The following is an 18,325-nucleotide window of genomic DNA, read 5'->3' as shown; positions in this document are numbered from 1 at the left end:
GTCTGTCATTATCATTTCCTATGTCAGTGTCTCTATTTTTATGTATATTAGATGGATACAAGTATTATAGTAAAACTTTGATATATATGCACCCCATCTAAAATAAGAGACACCCCTTGTAGAAAGAGAGGAGAGAAAATAAAATCATTGTCTCACATGATAAAGTTAGATAAACAAGTCCCTCTGTTCCTTAAGTTCCCCTGAAGTGATTTGCCATTAAGAGTCTTTGAGGATGGCACAGGGAAAACTAACACAAAGATTCATATTGTTAATATATTTTCATTTCAAGTCGACTCTTGTGATGTAATCTGTGATAAATGGACATTCCAAGTGAGTGACAAACACACATTTGTTATCTAGTGATCTGAACTGACAAGTAAAGTTCATCAGTGCAGCTCTGAGCACACTGGCAGATCAGACAAGGATCTTTTAAATGTAACAGAGGCCTCACATACTGATTTCATTATAACTGTATATCTCCCTCTAGTGTCCATTCCTTTACCTGCAACAACCTTATACACCAAAAGTGCCATGAAGAAATCCTCTACCTACAAAACAGAATTTCTAATACTACTACTACTCAAAGGCTACAACTACTACTGCTAATAAAAACAACCATTTTTAAAGATATAGCAGTGATTTCTATGTGTTCCAGTGCACAGAAATAGAAGTGACACAAACGTACAAGAAGGTTTTTATTGATGTGATATCAATACAATCAAGTACTGTAGATTTTGTATAAGCAGACAAACATTTTCAATCAAAAAGAGTGCATTTTATACCCAAATTCTATTGCATAGAGTGCACGCAATAGCCTTGTATGACAAAAATCCTATAAGTAGATACATTGTACATTACACAAATAGAAAATAAAAGTCCACAAATAATCCTTCACAAACAACGCTAGAATGCTAACTACATGTTGTAAATGCTCTTAACTCATCAATGCTGTTAAATACCATTTATACGTTCTAGGCTTCGGTGGTCGGTTTTGGCATCCCTATTAAATTATCATAAATGTATAAATACATCTTCATTAATTCCATGTGCAAATGGGAATGGCCGTTTGTATTTATTGAAACTAAAACAAACAAATATCCCTTAAGAACCGAAGCAAGGCTTTTTTTAAAAACTTTTTTTTTGTTGTTTTTATAAAGAAAAAAAAAACAGAACAGTTCGAAGCAATTTGTGATGGAGACGGTACATGGATCTTACTGACACTTGTTAAATGATTTGCACACAGGGCAAACTCCACAAGCAAGTGACATTGTCTTTAAAAACAAACATAAGGACAGAGAGTAATAGCCACATGTAAGTCACATCACCATTTCATATGTCCAAAAAATAGAAGACGACAAAAAAGGCAACATACAGTACATAACGAGCCTTGGACTGTCTTTTAGACTCACGTAACAATAATGATACATCGCGGTTGTAGGTGTGTTCGTGTTATTAGACAAACAGGGCAAGAACAAGTGCATTGTTTGCATTACATAGATGTAAAATACTGATTAGGCCTATTTCCTAGCACTGCCTTTTCAGAGCAACTTGAATAGTCACTGTTTATGTATAGTGACACAGCATGGTAGATGTTTTATAAAAATGATTGTTAATCAGTCAAAGAGTATACATTCATTCTGATTGCAAAGTTTAATATTTGGCACAGTCTTCCTGTACATTGACATTCCTCCATCATGGTGTAAGGTAGTCCTAAATTCAGTGTAATGAAAGTGTTTGGGCGGCATAAGTTACATTAGATTCCTTTCTGAGCTGAGGCATTTAAAGGCACGGAGAAAGTAATGTTAGCACCAATTTTTCATTGTGAAATAACATCCAACAATTTTGCCCAAACCTCTTTTTCTCTCCCCTGTCTTCGGTAACTGCAACAATTGATAAAATATTTTGTACACTTCACAGAATGTATTTTCTTTTTTGTTCATGACTTGTACAACACAGAATTATTGCACACTGTTATGCCACTCATTGGACTAATATGCAAAATAGTCTGTTCAGTGTTAACCAGTGATTCATGTCTAAAAATGTTGTCTTATCTCAGTGTGTCGATTTAATTTCTGTTTTCTCCCATAATCTATTTATTACATTCATCAATCACTTATTTCATAACTTGTTCCCTTAATTTGCAAAGGCACCATTAGAGTGTCGTAAAATAAACCTATTTGGGATTCCTTTTTTAAAACCCAACAGCGGCCAAACATTTTTAAGTCAGATTTCTTGTGGAACATTAACAGAGCTGTAAGCTCTTCCGAAGGTTTTAATAACTTTACTCAAGTTTATTATTATCCTAGCTGAAGTGTTCATGACCTGAATGCCAGGGGGACAATGTGACACAACTACACACACACACACACACACACACACACACACACACACACACATATTGACACAGTGACAGGCAGAAGGGTACACATACTGGAACATACAAGCACATGCATACACACACAGCGTGTATCTTTAATGCTTCATCCAACAGAAATGAGTAAATACACAGCTCTCACCCTTGGCCTACCACCTCTCCAAGAAATCTGGCAGGGGTTTGTTAAATGTTACGCAACCTGTATTTCACAACCTGTGGGCCTCAGTCAGTCCCTTTACTTATTCATGGAGTAAATGCAGATCGATTCTCATTTCCAGCCATATACTTTGACAATATTCAGCTCTGAAACATCCTGTCCTTGTTGCCAGGGATCCTTCCATTAAGCTAAACTAATTCAGCTATTTTTGACACTGATGTGGTTTGGGAATTATGGAAAATCTTTTAATTTAAAACTACAAATATATCAGAATTGCTCTCATTTTCCCAGCAACCAGTCACGTGCAAGCTGGCACTGGAGGAGGAAGTGGATGAATTTTATTTGTTATCAATTTACCTCGTTGTTTTCTCAAGTTTACAGTATTTTGACAATTTTGTAGCATGTAGTCAGAATGAGGCTTTTACTGTATGGCAGCACGGATTGTTCACTTTGTTAATGATGAGGGACACTGATTTATTAATCGGGAGTATACCATTAGAAAGCAATGATGTCATGGTCAGAGCATGTGAAGAGGATGACTGCAACATGGTGGATTTGCAGTGCATATGGGAAAAGGGAAAAACCATCAGATCGATACAAGGAAAAAGGCCATCGATCCAACTATAGTTGTGCCCTTACTGTCCATTTACAGTTGCTCTCAGTATCTATTCTATGGCATGTAAACATTGACTGTATGCATACATATCGTCCTCAATTAATATTGTCCTGAAAGTTTAAAAAAGGCATTGTCCTTGCATGATGTTGTTGATGCTTTTAAAAAGGCCAATTCAAATTTAATAATTCTAATACTGTGAGGTCATACTAGGTCATACTATTCTTGGACTGTATCTCTAAATTGCATTTCTGGATAGTTCAATAAATTATAAGAAATACAAAGACCCATCATTTTAAATGGTTGGCTACTAAGTTCAGAAAGAAGCAGAAACAGATGTTTATGCCAACTAACTGTCAAAATATATATCTCACTCTAAAAACAAAGATTTAATCCCATTACTAATTTTAATGAAGCAACTGTTTAGAGTACCAAAAAGGTCAAACAAAAGAAAAGTGAAAATAATGGTCTTATAGCACCAAATGCTTTGTTTTACTATTGTTTGTCTATATTTCTAAGTTGTACATTGTATTGTTGCTCTTTATGTCAGTATTGTCATTCACTGTTTAAGTAGGAACACAAGGGGGCGTGGCTGCAGCCAGAGGAACCAATCACCCCCCCATGGTCTGGTGATGTCGTCCTTATGATGTCAGAGCATGTGGACAGGATGTGCAGTCACATGGGAAGGTCTGTTACTAGCACATTACAAAGTAAGGCACTTAATAGTCTGAATCCAATAAACAACAACAACAATGATGACAAGGACCAAATAATAACAATAAAATTATGACAATATAATAATTAAAATAATATAAGCTAAAAAACACCAACATAAAATACAACCCAAAACACACATTTGAAGGACATTGAAACACAGAACACAGTATAATATTCCTTCCCCTGCCTTTTAAATCTTTCCATATTTCATTCAAAAAAGTTTTTTTTTTCTTTTGCTGATATTGTTGAGGGTGAGACAGATACAGATGATGGAAATTGTATTGAGAATTTCATGGGTTTTGTGTTTCTATTATGGCTGCAGGTATTTTAGGTTTAGGGCTGCTCTGAGGTGCCAATACAGGAACGTGTTGGGAATGAAAGGACAGGGTTATGTAGGACAGAGCAGGAATCCTGAGAAGGAGGAATGGATGTATTCGGTGGAATAGAGGCCATTTGCCTGATCTGAAGGCATCTGGACCCATACCTGGTCACCCTCCTTCAGCTCTAGGACAGCACTACCAGACGCCTGGTCCATGTAGCCTTTCTTGTATTCATCATAGGTGTAAGTGGCTGGTACATTGTTCTTGTACAGTGCCACCCACAGGCTAGTTCCCTTTACATGCATGTGGTACGCAAAGTAGTAGACACCAGATATAGGAGCAGTGAACATGCCAGTAGCCGAGCTGTAGGCATTTTGCCCGTTGTACAGGGTCCTGTCAAATTTGATTGGCATGCCAGAGGGAGGGAAAGGCGTGGTGAGGATGGCTGTGAAGGCTGGTGCTATAGAGGCAGAGAGTGGAACTTGACTGTATGCTGGCCCCTTTCTGTCTCCTGGTACTTCACCCCCTTCCAACTGGTCTGTTGGACCTGCAACAACTGTTTGGCCATTTCCTGGAGGACCTGGGGGCCCTGGTGGCCCAGGAGGCCCAGGGTTACCATTGAGCCCAGCAGGGCCTGGTTTCCCCGGAGGACCTTGGGGACCTATGGCTCCCTTATCTCCAAACTTACCCAGCCCTGGTGCCCCTGGAAGTCCGGGTTCACCCTTCAGGCCAGGGACACCCTGTGGCCCCATGGGACCCATGGGCCCTTGAAGACCAGGAATACCTGACTGACCCCTGGGACCTGGTGTCCCTATAAACCCTGTTTCACCTTTTGGCCCAGGAGCACCTGTCAGCCCAGGATTACCAGGAAGGCCAATATGCCCTGCTTCACCTTTGGGTCCAGGTTTTCCAATAGGACCATTCAGCCCAGGGATGCCTTTGTCCCCAGAGATACCAGGTTTTCCAGGGATCCCATTGGGGCCTTGATCACCTCTGAGGCCAGGCAGTCCTGGAGGGCCCTGGGGCCCCAGCTCTCCCTTCTGTCCTGGTATTCCGTGTTTTCCTGGAAGTCCCATTGGGCCTTGAAGTCCTTGTGGCCCTGGTTGTCCGTCAAGGCCTGACTCCCCAATTGGGCCCACCCTTCCTTGATCTCCTTTGTCCCCTGGGAGACCAGGCAAACCAATATGGCCCTTTTCTCCTTTTGGCCCACCCAGACCAGGTTTTCCATAGCCTGGAGTCCCAGGAAATCCAGGAGCACCTCTGGGCCCTGGCTCACCTTTGGGACCTAGTGGACCTGAGCCTCCTGGCAGTCCATCTAGCCCAGGCTTCCCTAACCCAACTGGCCCTGGCAGACCTTGTAGACCTGGAGCCCCTGCCTCTCCTGGTTCACCTCGATCCCCCGGGAGTCCATTATCACCTTTAAGACCAGACGGTCCAGGCAAACCTTTTAGTCCTGGCTTGCCTATACCTGGAAGACCGGGTGGTCCTGTAGCACCTTTTAGCCCAGGTGGACCCCTTATACCTGGAGGTCCTGGCTTCCCATTTCCATTCTCACCCTTAAGCCCGCGATCACCTGGTGGGCCAGAAATGCCCTTTAATCCTGGTTCTCCCCGAGACCCAGGGGGGCCTCTGATACCTGGAAGCCCAGGTTTTCCATTTAGAGACAGGCCAGCCGGGCCAGGGAGGCCTGGCTGCCCTGGGGGACCTCTGGGACCCGGTTCACCACGAGGACCAACCTCGCCATTAAGCCCTTGCATCCCCTTTGGCCCAATCTTTCCTGGGAGACCTGGAAGTCCAGGCTTACCAATTCCTGGAAAGCCAGAAGGCCCCTGAGGGCCTGGCTGGCCATTGAGACCAGGCTTCCCCAGTCCAGGTTTTCCTGGAAGTCCTGCTGGCCCAGGGGGCCCTCTTGGTCCAGGTTTCCCTTGGGGTCCTGGTTCCCCCTTCACTTCCATCATAGGTGGCATATCTAGAAAAAACAAAGGTGATCATGTTGTTAGTGTAATGTATTTAAAACAAAAAAGAAGAGGAGATATCAACAAGATTTATACAAATGTGTCTGTGTACAGTGTGCATTTTGAGAAAAAAAATGTTTAAAATTGCTGTAGGTCAAAGAGATTAAAAAAAATATCAGTATGCAATTCCTATCTACACTGCAGCCAACTTCATCCCATGGCTGCTGCACCAATAAAGGCAAATTCTGGAAACCTCCTGTTTTCTGCTCAGACACTCAGAAGACAACACTGCTTCATCCTAATGTAAGAATTAAAGATGGACACATTACTGCCACTTAAGGCAAGAGTGTTAGGCTTTTTAAAGCAGCAAAACTTTCTCCAGCAATGCCTTATTTTCCTTGTTTAGCAAAATGAGCATGTATGATAAATTAATAAGGAGCCAGTACATGTCAATGTATACACAAGAACAGTTATTCACCCCTACACATGTTGTAGAAGATCTTCTGACTCAAAAGGCTGCTTCTGGTACAGAAAGTGTATACATCCTCTTTGCTGTTGATACACAGAACACAGCACCATCATAAGTGTGAATGCTGACAAGCATTCAAATCTTTATTCTTATTCTTCTGTATGTTTTTCGATCATTAACTATTTCTGCATTCTTTCAGCTACAGAAGCTATTCAAATATCAAAGCCATTGAAATGAATGGACAGAATGTTCAAATCCTCAACCTACTCCATTTTGAAATTCAACTACTTCCATTCAGACTTCATTTAAGCTTTAAACAGGTCACAAGACCTTCAGCTATTAAATTCCTATCCATCTTTTTGAAATCTTATATGGTTTTTACAAAATCGCAGTTTATGTTTTGTAAAATATTCAGCCTTTTTCAGCCCTTCTTTCAGTGTGTGATCTCTAAAAACCAAAGAGTATATGAATAAAAGATAATATGTCTGCATCGTGATTGTTCGCCACAATGGTGTCTACCAAAGAGTATACACATACAAGATAATACATTGGCATTTTGGTTGTCCACCAGAAACATATAAATAAATTGTCATGACATATAAATAAACAAGTCATAAATTGAGTTTTATCCAGCTTTAAGCCACACTTTTACTCTTTAGATCTTGGTCATTTTTAAGTATATCTTTTAACTGGATGAAGGATCTTAGTCATTGGACATCTGGATCTTAAGTTGTCAGAGAAATAAGCTGAGCAAACATTAGCAGCAGCTCGGCTCACACAGAGCCCCTCCCAGACGTCCAGTGTCCACAGAACAGCCTCGGAGAAACACAGATTTTTTACGTGACACTGCTTTATTCAGTGTTTTTACGGTTTTCATCCCTATGTACATTTGTTTTGAAGAGGAGACCTCTGCGGATAATTAGGCTCCCGGTAAAAACCTGCTGAACATCTGGATCTTAAGTTGTCAGAGAAACAAGCTGAGCAAACTCAGCTCAGCTCGCAGCTCCTCTGGACGTCCTGTGTCCGTCCGTGTCAGAGAAACACTGATTTTTAACATGAAACTGCTTTATTCACTGTTTCTACCAGTTTTAATTACTGGATCTGTTTGTTTTGGAGAGGAGGGGACCTCTGCGGATAATTCAGCTCCTGGTAAAAACATCCTGAACTATGAACACTGAAGAAATACTACTTTCAAATACTACTTTCTGTTTACTTCTTATAGTTGTAAAGGACACACACACACACACACACACACACACACACACACACACACACACACACACACCCACACACACACTTCACAAACTTTGCACATTTTACACACTTCACACACACATACTGACACACACACACACACTCTCACTTACCCACACTGTCTTTCAAAATAAAAGCATCAGACAGTAACTGTATCTTAACAGGAAGCTCAGGATGAGGCTTGATTTCCAAAATAAAAGCCCCCAGATGGTAATAAGAGCTTACCAGAGGACTATGGACAAGGCTGAAATGTCAAAATAATTAATTTGAGATTTCTGCATTTTTAGCAATGCCTGGCAATTTATTCTTCTTCTGTATGTTTTTCAGTCAACTACTACTTCTGCATACTTTAAGCTACAGAAACCATTCAAATGTTGAACTTGCTCTTTAAGAACATTTATGCTCCTATTTAACATTTACCTTTTATACTTTTTAAAAATATTATTATTTTAAAATATTAAACTTTTTAAAACAATTTATTACAATAGAAGTGAAAAACTTAAACAATATTAAGTTTAGCTTCCAGCTTTTTTAGCAATGCCTTTAAGCTCATAGCTTTCTTGGATAATGCAGTTCAGCTTCCAATTCTAGCAATCAGCAGTGTTTTGTAACTCTCAGCTCTTTAGGCCAATGCCTTTTGTGTTCCAAAGTGTTTGGCAAATCAGTTCATCTGTGTGATATTAATACAAAGCATTTTTTCTTTCAGCCTTTTCAGACAATTTATTTCCACTTCCAGCTTTGACAGTATTAAAGTTTAGCTTCCAGCTTTTCTAGCAATGTATTTCAACTGTTAGCTTCTTTAGGTAATGTAGTTCAACTTCCAATTCTGCCAGTTTTATATTTCAGCTTCCAGGTTTTTCAGCAGTGCAGTGCAATGCATATGAGCTTTCAGCTTTTTCAAGCAAAATTCATTTCAGATTTCTGCAATTTCAGCAATGCTTTTATTTCGGCTATCAGCATTCACATGCATTTTCCGCAGGAAATGCATTTTCCAGTTTTACTTCAACTTCCTTGGTTCCTTGGCTTGTAATAACTAACAGGATAGCGTCATGCCTGCTACCTCAGAGTTCTCATAATCAGCTGAATGGGTTTGCACACATTCTACTTTGAAATGAAAACAGCTACTACATCTACTATTCTACTAATCTACAATTTTGAGAAGATTCTCTTAGAAGCACAAATTGTTCATCATTTTAGTCATCACCAGTAACTTCTAAATAAACCAGTCCATAAAAGTTAGCTTTACTAAATAGACGATTCATCTGTAAAAAGTAATATGTCTTGGTCAACCAAGCTGATTAACTTCTAAAAACTAGAAGTTTAGTATTGACATCAATAATTTTCATAGCATACATGGCATTTTTTTAAAAATGTGATTAGCTATCGAAGTTTTGGAAGAAGATGTCAATATAGAGATAGTGAATGTGGCAGATACTAAGGCACTAAAGAGAGAAGAAGTAAAATACATCTGGTGTATGAATATATGTTGTAACAAGTTGCTCCATACAAGCAACATCTGACATCACAACATTATTACCTGGGAAATGAAAATTCAAACTATGATGTAAAATGAAAACCTGGAAACTCGGACATCTTGAAATTTAAAACATAATGTCAGAAGACATTTAGACTGTTGGAAATCTAAAAAAAGAAAAGAAGACAGAATATTGTGATATTTTGTAATGTAGTGGTACTAAAAAATGGATGATAGCATTTTTACATAGCCTTGTATGAGTTCAGGGGCAGAGGAGTCTTTTCCTGAATTCCCTTTTATACAGTATCTTTTCCTGACCTGATGATGTTTCCTCTTACATTCTTAGTGATTATTTGACTGTTCGGACCATTTATCCATCCATCCATCCATCCATCTGTTTCTTGACTGCTTGTTCAGGGTCATGTGGGGCTAAAGCCTATCCCAGCTCAGATTGAGCGGAATGCAGAGTAAATTCTGGACAGGTTGCCAATCGATATATACAATATAACAGTACTCTATGTTCCTGAGTTCAGCGGTTGTTATGTAATAGTAGAGTTGGACAGAAGATAACTTTTCTGTTTTCTGATTGACTAACGTAGGGGTCTAATTGAGTTTGAGTGAGTCACTAAAATGCAAATTTCTTGGTTGTGTAACAGAGGGAAAACCAGACTGAAAATGCCACATGTCATAAACTGTCTCATTATTCTTTCCCAGCACAGTGGAGAAGAACACAGCCAGGCCAGAAAGAGCAGAAACACAAGCTTGATCTGCAGAACATTACAATCACCAACACGCATCCACCACAATTTCAGCCAATTTGTTGCTCCACTGTATCAGCTCAGCAACACTATCCCTTCATGTTTAAAAATAAAATAAAATCGGAGCGTATTGTGGAACAACCAATGCTTGAATCCAAACCAGTTTATTCCTTTAGTTTCATAATTAATCTCAGCTGGTCTGTTGTTTAACCATATCCAAAGAAAACGTTATGTGATGTGATAGTTGGCCTCCAAAACCAGGGATACGCCAATACAACTTCAGTATTTATTACTGATAACTGAAGTGCCTCAAGTGTCTCAATAGTAAATGTGAAAACCATACTTTTTCCCTTTCCTTGCAACAATCTTTAAAGAAAATTTAAGCTAGGAATGTTCCCTTTGCACTACTCTGACTGTGACCGTAGGCCACTACTTCCCTCTACTGGCAGTTAATGAGACATGCAGCCTTTTCAATCAATCAATATTTGAAATACAACACAATTCTTCCTTATTGAAAAAATCAGAATCTGTGAATATGCACATATTATTCATTTCAAACATGTAACTGCTGAACACAAGATGTCTCCTACTTCATTAAAAAGTCCATTCTCAGTGCATGTGCACTGGTGGTTTCAAGTTTCCACATCACACGTGTGTAAATTGCACTCTGGACCAGAATTGGTTTCAAAACTAGTTGTGATCACAAATAATGCTGGTAGATACACGCATTAAACTCATATTTAAGGTGAGCACTGAGAAACTCATATCATTCTGCTCAATTAAGCTCAAACATCCAAGTGAAGTAACAACAAGCAAAGCACATTTTGCTTGTGTGGAGAGGGACTATAATGATGCTAAAGAGCATTTTGGTTTTAGTATTGTATCATTCCAAGTATGTTGCATTTGTCATGTTTGTGAGCAGCATGCTGAAGAAAAGTGGTATGACTTGCTGATGGTGGATGCTGCTACATTCGGCCTGTAGTTTGAAGCCAGAAAAATATTTCTGGCTTGTTCAAGGGGACACACACACGCACACATTTTATATTAAGTGTTTTATATTAAGTGATCATAAGTCTGTGAAATCATTATAACTCCTGCAGTGCTTTAAATTTAAATATATTTGGGATCATGGGCATTAGGCCTCAAAACATAGATGCAAAATCAACTTATAGCAAAATATCAATTTTTACAATGCGGGTCTTATTCTTATGGTTGTGGCTATTATTCGTATTGTTTGTGCTAAAACTTTGTCCACCATCTTCATTGCTAAAATCTGTAGGCGGGGATGGGGAACACAAGTGGTGAGAAGATCAGGCAGGTTGTAAACAACCCCACAATTTTACTACACTCATTTGGAAGAGAAAATAATCAGACATTAAAATTAATACCCAAATGTCCATTAGATTTTGCAAACCAACTTCTAGGTTTAACTTTGACCTATTTACTATATTGTACAGGTCTGCTATGATAGGAGGGATTATAACATGGCATTTCTGGTGAGCTCACTTAAAGTTCTGCCTCCAGATAACTGCTTTACATAATATGTGTAGATATTGGGATAGGATTTTGTGTATGTAAGTAAGGGTGCCACACTCACACACACAATTCTTTGCATCACTAGTGGGTCCAAGAATGGCATGGTTAATTTCACTTAATTTTAAACAGCTGCTGAGTTTAGTCTTGTTTCCTGGCATGTAGCTCCACTGTACACTACCTTTCAAATCATCCGGAGAAGAGAATGTGGTGATCAAACTTCAGAGGTTAGCATGGCCTTCTCAATAACTGTTGCAATAACCCTGAGGATTCAGTCTTAAATGACCAGTGTGTAGGATTTAGTGGCATCTAGTGGTGAGGTTGCAGATTGCAACTAACTGAATGCCCCCTCCCCCCCTCCCCTTCCAAGCGAGTAAGAGAAACTACGGTGGCTGCGAAACTCGCAAAAAACATGAAAGGCCCTCTCTAGAGCCAGTGTTTGGTTTGTCCGTTCTGGGCTACTGTAGAAACATGGCGGGCTCTGTGAAAGAGAACCTGCTCCCTATGTAGATATAAAGGGCTCATTCTAAGGTAATGAAAACACAACAATTCTTATTTTCAGGTAATTATACACTAATTAAAACATACTTATGAATATTATATTCCATTTATGTCAAGTTCATTCCGCTCAATGCCACTAAATTCTACACACTGCACCTTCAAAGACTTAAGTTTGCTTACAAACACATGAATTGATTAAAGCAAGAAATTAACTCAACTATGACCTGGTGGCCCTCTTACCTGCTTGGGTGGGCCTGTTGGTTTGCTCTTGTTGTCTTGCAGGTGAAAGCAAAAAAATAGAAACACCCAAGCAGACCAGAGGACCATCAGAGTGCTAAAGTACTGACTCCAGTCCAGATGAGATTGATATATAAAGTACAGGTCATGAAACCTTGTGTGAAGGAAACATTCAATAGTTATTTGGAAAAACTTAGCAGCAAAGGTATCAGTGTCCATTTTCACATGGCCACATTCTCCTCACTAACCTTAAAAGAGATGTCTCTTTGACTTATTACACTCGGAAAATGTTAAATGTGTGGGACACTTAACATCAGAATAATAAGTATCATTAAAACCTATGGTCTGTTTGAAGAGTTGACAATTTAGGATTCAATACTACACCTAATACAGTTATACATAAAGACACAGACATGTATATGATTAATTTAAAGCAATTAAATGTTATAATAAAAGTTGCAATAAATATGTATTTCCACACACTTGTATTCAGGTGGGCTGCTGTAAGCAACATACTACAATTCAAACATGTGATACATTTCAATAGTGATGCAATGTAGACATGTAACCACTGAGTGGCAGTAAAAGCATTGTATTAGTGTGAGCAACAGGCTGTATTAGTTTTACTCCTCCTAATCCAAGTCTTGTTTCTGCCACACATTTTGCAATCCCATTTATAGAAAGCATAACTTTTGATTGTGTAAATTCGTCTGGCAAATCTTTGATGTTCCTGTGAGTGATTTAAATAATACATTTTAACCATGAATTTGCTCTGAATCCAACTGCTGGAGAGTCTTTCTTTGTCAAACATGATTTCATGGTACTGAAATGAAAATGTGTCCCCCATTTACTTTTAAATTTGCTTTGAAGAGGGGGCCTCTGATAATACAAGGCATATTCCATATGATCCAGAACTTGAATTTGTAGTTGGAGTCAAATTTAATAATGCCAGCAATGACAACATGCACATTTTCTCAGGATCATTATTACACCCCCCCCCTTTACCAGCTCCTCTGCCTGAGCTTTTATTTCTTCTATTTTTATTTCCTTCACACTCTCTCCTCCATCCCACAACTGAAGAATATGTGATAAACAGTGAGGTAACAACATCCAGATGGTGGGAGGAACAACTGGCCCAGTGGAGCTCAGCAAACAGTGGGCAATCAGGCCTCCATTAGGCTCCAACTGAGGACCTGCCAAACACTGCTGGACCCACAGGGAAAGAAGACACACACTCCAGTGAGCCCTTCCATAACATCTTGGACATCTTGGGACATTGGAGACATGTTTTGTTCATAAGAAGTTGTTTTTTTGTGTATGTTTCTGTGTAGTTTTGAACTTATTGTGCATATATGATGAGATAACATACTTGCACTACACCCACATGCATTACTTACCAATGTAATGTCCCTTGCCCTCTCGGAACGGGGGTCCAATAGGCCCTTTCATCATGGGCTGCATGTACTTCATATGGGCTACGGGGGGATAGCCTCCAGCAAGAGCACGCCCCCCCAGCATCAGTAGAACACAGACAGGAGCCAACAGCATGGTCACCAGCATCCCAGGCTTCAGATGTCACACACAAAGAACTGCACACATAAACAGAAAAGGGAAATTGTTTGAGAAAACGACATCAGGGATTTGTTCATGTGGACCGAGAACTAGCAGTGTTTTCACTTTTAACTTCCTGAAATCAATGACTATCACCAGTATGAGAGTGATAAAGCAGGGGTTGCATTTACACCCACAGTGATAATAAGTTATAAAACCATACAGGTGTAATACTAAACATCATACAATACCATACATTTGTGGGAAAACACTTCAAAACATTTAAGATTTGAAAGTTGCATTTCATGTAAAACATACATTTGCTGTTTATTGGTTGAAAAGACTGAATAACTCTACTACAAGCCATTTGAACTGATGCACTAACATTAAATCTCAACTTCTGTAAAGGAGATTTGGCTTTACATCATCTTTATCTACAAGCCAGCCACAGACAGTATGGCCAACGGAAACCAAGGAAGCCAAGGAAGCATGTTTCTTGCATGAAAGCATGGAAGATATTCATGCTCAAACATAAATGGACAAAAGGCTGGCTGACATCTATAAAAGCATACATTATATTGCTTTACTATGTCCACAATCTCCAGCACTGGTGAATGATAAGTAGAATGGCCCCTTAAGTTTAATATGTGCAAACAAGTATATAACATATTTATGTCCCGGCCACCAGCTGCTGCACAGGTACTCTGTGGTAAGTACTTAGCTGAGTTAGTGTTTGGCCTAGATGGACCTCAGAAACTGTGACAGGCAGATATGTTGACTTTAATTTGCTTCAGGAAGAAATGACCACATCGTCCTCCGCCAAATATTTTCACAACCGTGGTCAGGTGCGAAAAGGAAACCACCAGAGGACAGTTACTGTGTTTGTGTATCATGAGTGTGCAACTGTGGGTGTCCAGGACTGGCTTGAACTGGTGAAATGATGTGTGAAAATGGCATCAATTTCCACTCCGACTCTCCACCTCCACTGAGTTCTTTTCGTCAGCTTTCTTTGGACTGATGACTGTCTGGAGTTATTTTGTGATACTGTGCAGTCTCAGCCTGTTACCTTTTTAAATGCCAACAATGTCACGCTTATATTAAGCTTGAAATTGTGTGGGAGTGTGTGTGTGAGAGAAAGAACGGTGCATTACTGTGAAAAACTGTATCCTGTAAGTTCCCTCTAGAACAACTGATTTAATTGCTTGGGGTCCAGACCTTTAAATCTGCCAACTCCACCAAGTCGAGTTGACTGGAAATGGAGTTGACAGTTCTGTTTGATATCAGGCACTTGATTTAACTGACATATAGTATTTTCATACACTTAGAGAACAGTATAGGGGATAGGAAGCATTAAACAAAAAAGACTAACAAACAAAATAGACTTGGACATACTACAGTGGGTCTCTAGTTTCAAATATAAATCATATGTCACACATGATATGAACATTTGCATCCCTTTTCTGCTTGACACAAGTCATTTTGTCACTGTATCTAAGTATCAGCCTTTTATTAGCTATTATTTGCAGAGATTGATTCAGTGTAGATTTAAGCAGCAAGAGAGTTCAAAGCTTATTACGAAGCACAGGAGTTACATGAACATGAGTTGACATTTTCTAATTTGAAAATGATCTGACATTTTTTCTAATTTGAAAATTACACCAAATTACACACTGCAGTTAATTGGAAGCAGGGGTCGAGTGTAAACTGGAAGTTCACGGCAGACCTCGACTCACAAGTACTTAGAAAAAGGTGTGTTCATTGCCACCATCTGTGCTGAGATCAGGTCTGTTTTACAGCTTTGTTCTTGCCCTCGTCTGCGATTGTTTAACAGCCGCATAGCGAGGCAGTCGAATTCTTGTTTTACAGCCATTTACCAAAGTGTTTGCCTAAGTTTCTGAGTTAGTTTTTTGTAATTTGTGTGTGTGTGTGTGTGTGTGTGTCTGCGGTATTTGTTTATGCTTGTTTGTGTTGCTCTGTGTTATAGAGTCAACACAAGTCAAAGATCACTTCTTAAATGTTCACACCAAATTAATCATGAAAAATGAAGAAAAACAAAGACAAAGATGTTAAGAGAAAAATAAACGGGAGAAACAGAAAATGCAGTATTGTTAGGGCAGTGTTTGGTGGTTGGCCGACTCGCTGGCTGGCTGGCAGGGAAGCTCGTCTGGTATGGGGGTCTGTGGTTTTGGTGCAGATGCAATTTAACAGCCGGCTCTGGATGCCCACCATTCTTTAAAGAACCAGAGCAGCACACACTCAAACAACAGAAGCTGCACATGAACAGGGATCAGACACAGACGGGCGGCTCACAGACCTCCACAATCTGTTTATCAAATGTTTTCTCTGAAAAACTCTGCAGACGTTGTTAAAAAAAAATCTCACGCAATCCTCTCTGGCTGGCCACCACGAGACTAGTGCTGGACCGAGATCCGTACATGCTCCTGCACACAAGAACACCCACATAACAAAGCACACACATACACACACTCTCAGTATGCATGAGAACACAATGTAGCTCTGGTAAGTGGTTGCGCAGGGTGTCTCGAAAATACTCAAACTCGTTAACTTCCCACCATTTTCACATAAAATCAGTCCATTCAAAACAAACCATAACAAAACTCCGGGTTTGAGAGGAGAGAGGAGCTAATGGTGAATCAAAGCCTCCCACAGTCATTAAACATGAGCAGCATCCAAAGTTACAGTGAAAAAGCCTCATCTGGCAGGCCGAGTGACACTTTATATAAAACAGATTGAAGAGAAAGAAAAAAAAACACCACACACGTTACATCAACAGTTCCAAAAATACACAAAGGAAGAAAAAGCAGAACAGAACTGAATTTTTTCAGCATTAATGAGGAAATGAGGGAGAGTGTGATCCTTGTGTCTAAAAGGGCACCGCCAATTCCATCACCATTTGACTGTTCCTGCTTCCAGACAGCTGTCACATTGCTGAGTGCTATGACATCAAACGCAAAGACACATGTTGGCAAGTGCGTATAATGAACATAGACAGACATTTTTCCCACATAGACTACACCTTACAGATCTCTCTCCAAACCACCTGGTAATATGAGTCACAGAAAACAAACCAAACCCCAAGCTCTCAGTCTTTCTTGAACATGTGTTGGATGCCATTTTAACAGAGCCGAAACACTAATCTGTAAAGGCTTCAGGCCGCCAAAGCAGACTTCAGTGCCTCCAAACCAAAACTCAGCAGCATCTCAAGTGGCCTGATCAGACAGGCAGAAGAGACACAGACACCGCGGCAGAACGCAGGCCAAGGACACACTTCCTTAACTGCTCCGTCTGCTCACTAATGAAATCAGCAGCACCGGGGAGGTGAGGTTGAAGGTGCTCTGCCTCCACTTCCCTTAAGCGGTACATCCAGACTGCCAGGCATTTCCTAAACCACGTGCCACAGAGAGATCATAGGAACACCAAATGCGAGGGTTCGGTATCGTGGAGGGAAAAGCAGGCGGTTGTTTTTGTGGTGAACTTCTGAGCGGCTCCTTGAGTGGAGGAATCATCACCTGAGCATCGTGTACCGCGTAATGCTAGTTTAGGCATTTTACAAAAACACCAAATGGTTCAAACAACAACCAAGATCCATGATCATAGTTTGGTTACAACCACAGCTCTCGCAGAGAACTTGCCCTTAAAACCTGACCACATATTTTAGCTGATTCATCCAATTCTGACAAACCTTGGCCACAACCACAACCATCACCATTCCAGACTTTAACCATGAATCCACATGGTTGGTCTGCTGTTATTCAACCACAACCATCCTTCTTTACCAAACTCTCATCTTATAAATTCAGCTAACAAATGTTGGAAACTTTTTACAGCAAGAATGCATTTCTAGCACCAAGGGAGGAAGAAAGGCACAGTTAAAATAAATTCAATTTATACATCTGTGGTTTCTTATTCAATATGTAGTCTAGACACATGAGCATTAACGGATTTTACAGATTTGTGGGAAAAAAACAGCACCTGCAAACCTCTAGCAAACTCTTAAAACACACACAAACAGGCACAAACACAACTAAGGTGTCACTACCAGACAACAGAGAGCTCTATTGACCATTGACCTGTATGTACGCCTTGTTCTATACGTATATAAGAGAGCGAGGGAAAAACAGAGAAGGGAGAAAGTGAGCACAACAGTTATACAACATGTAGGCAGCCAGAGCCACACTGCCCTTATTGAATCTGAGGGTGTGTGTGTGTGTGAGAGGGGTAGAGGAAATTGAGCGTGAGGGGTTTTATTTAGAGAATCACCTTCTTTTGAATGAGGTAATCCCTCCTGTGGCACTCGGGCCATTACTCCTTTCCGGTGTCAGCTCACCACGTAATATTTGAGTAGTGGTCACAGTTTTTGGTGACTTTGAACGGACCCCGTATTACTCAAC

The 18,325-nt window shown here is 40.1% G+C and overlaps 1 protein-coding gene across 9 annotated transcripts in view; it reads right to left on the bottom strand.

Annotated features, from left to right (window-relative positions):
• Positions 1-3,936: 3,936 nt before the first annotated feature.
• The window catches only part of col8a2 (collagen, type VIII, alpha 2), a 123,343-nt gene continuing 108,954 nt past the window's right edge, over positions 3,937-18,325 (bottom strand). For 7 of the 9 annotated variants that reach the window (XM_042435188.1, XM_042435191.1, XM_042435189.1 and 4 more), the window contains 2 exons: positions 13,760-13,951; positions 3,939-6,150 (listed from right to left, as the gene is read on the bottom strand). In XM_042435188.1, the coding sequence (XP_042291122.1) occupies positions 4,250-6,150; positions 13,760-13,922 (2,064 nt within the window). In that variant the 5' untranslated portion in view covers positions 13,923-13,951 and the 3' untranslated portion in view covers positions 3,939-4,249. Of the gene's footprint in view, positions 6,151-11,805; positions 11,843-13,759; positions 13,952-18,325 lie in introns of those variants that run through there. The other 2 variants (XM_042435197.1, XM_042435193.1) reach the window with 2 other exon arrangements.

Source organism: Thunnus maccoyii, chromosome 15 (genome assembly GCF_910596095.1).
Source record: "Thunnus maccoyii chromosome 15, fThuMac1.1, whole genome shotgun sequence".
Classification (NCBI taxonomy): Eukaryota; Metazoa; Chordata; class Actinopteri; order Scombriformes; family Scombridae; genus Thunnus; species Thunnus maccoyii.
This window is presented reverse-complemented; position numbering and strand designations above follow the sequence as displayed.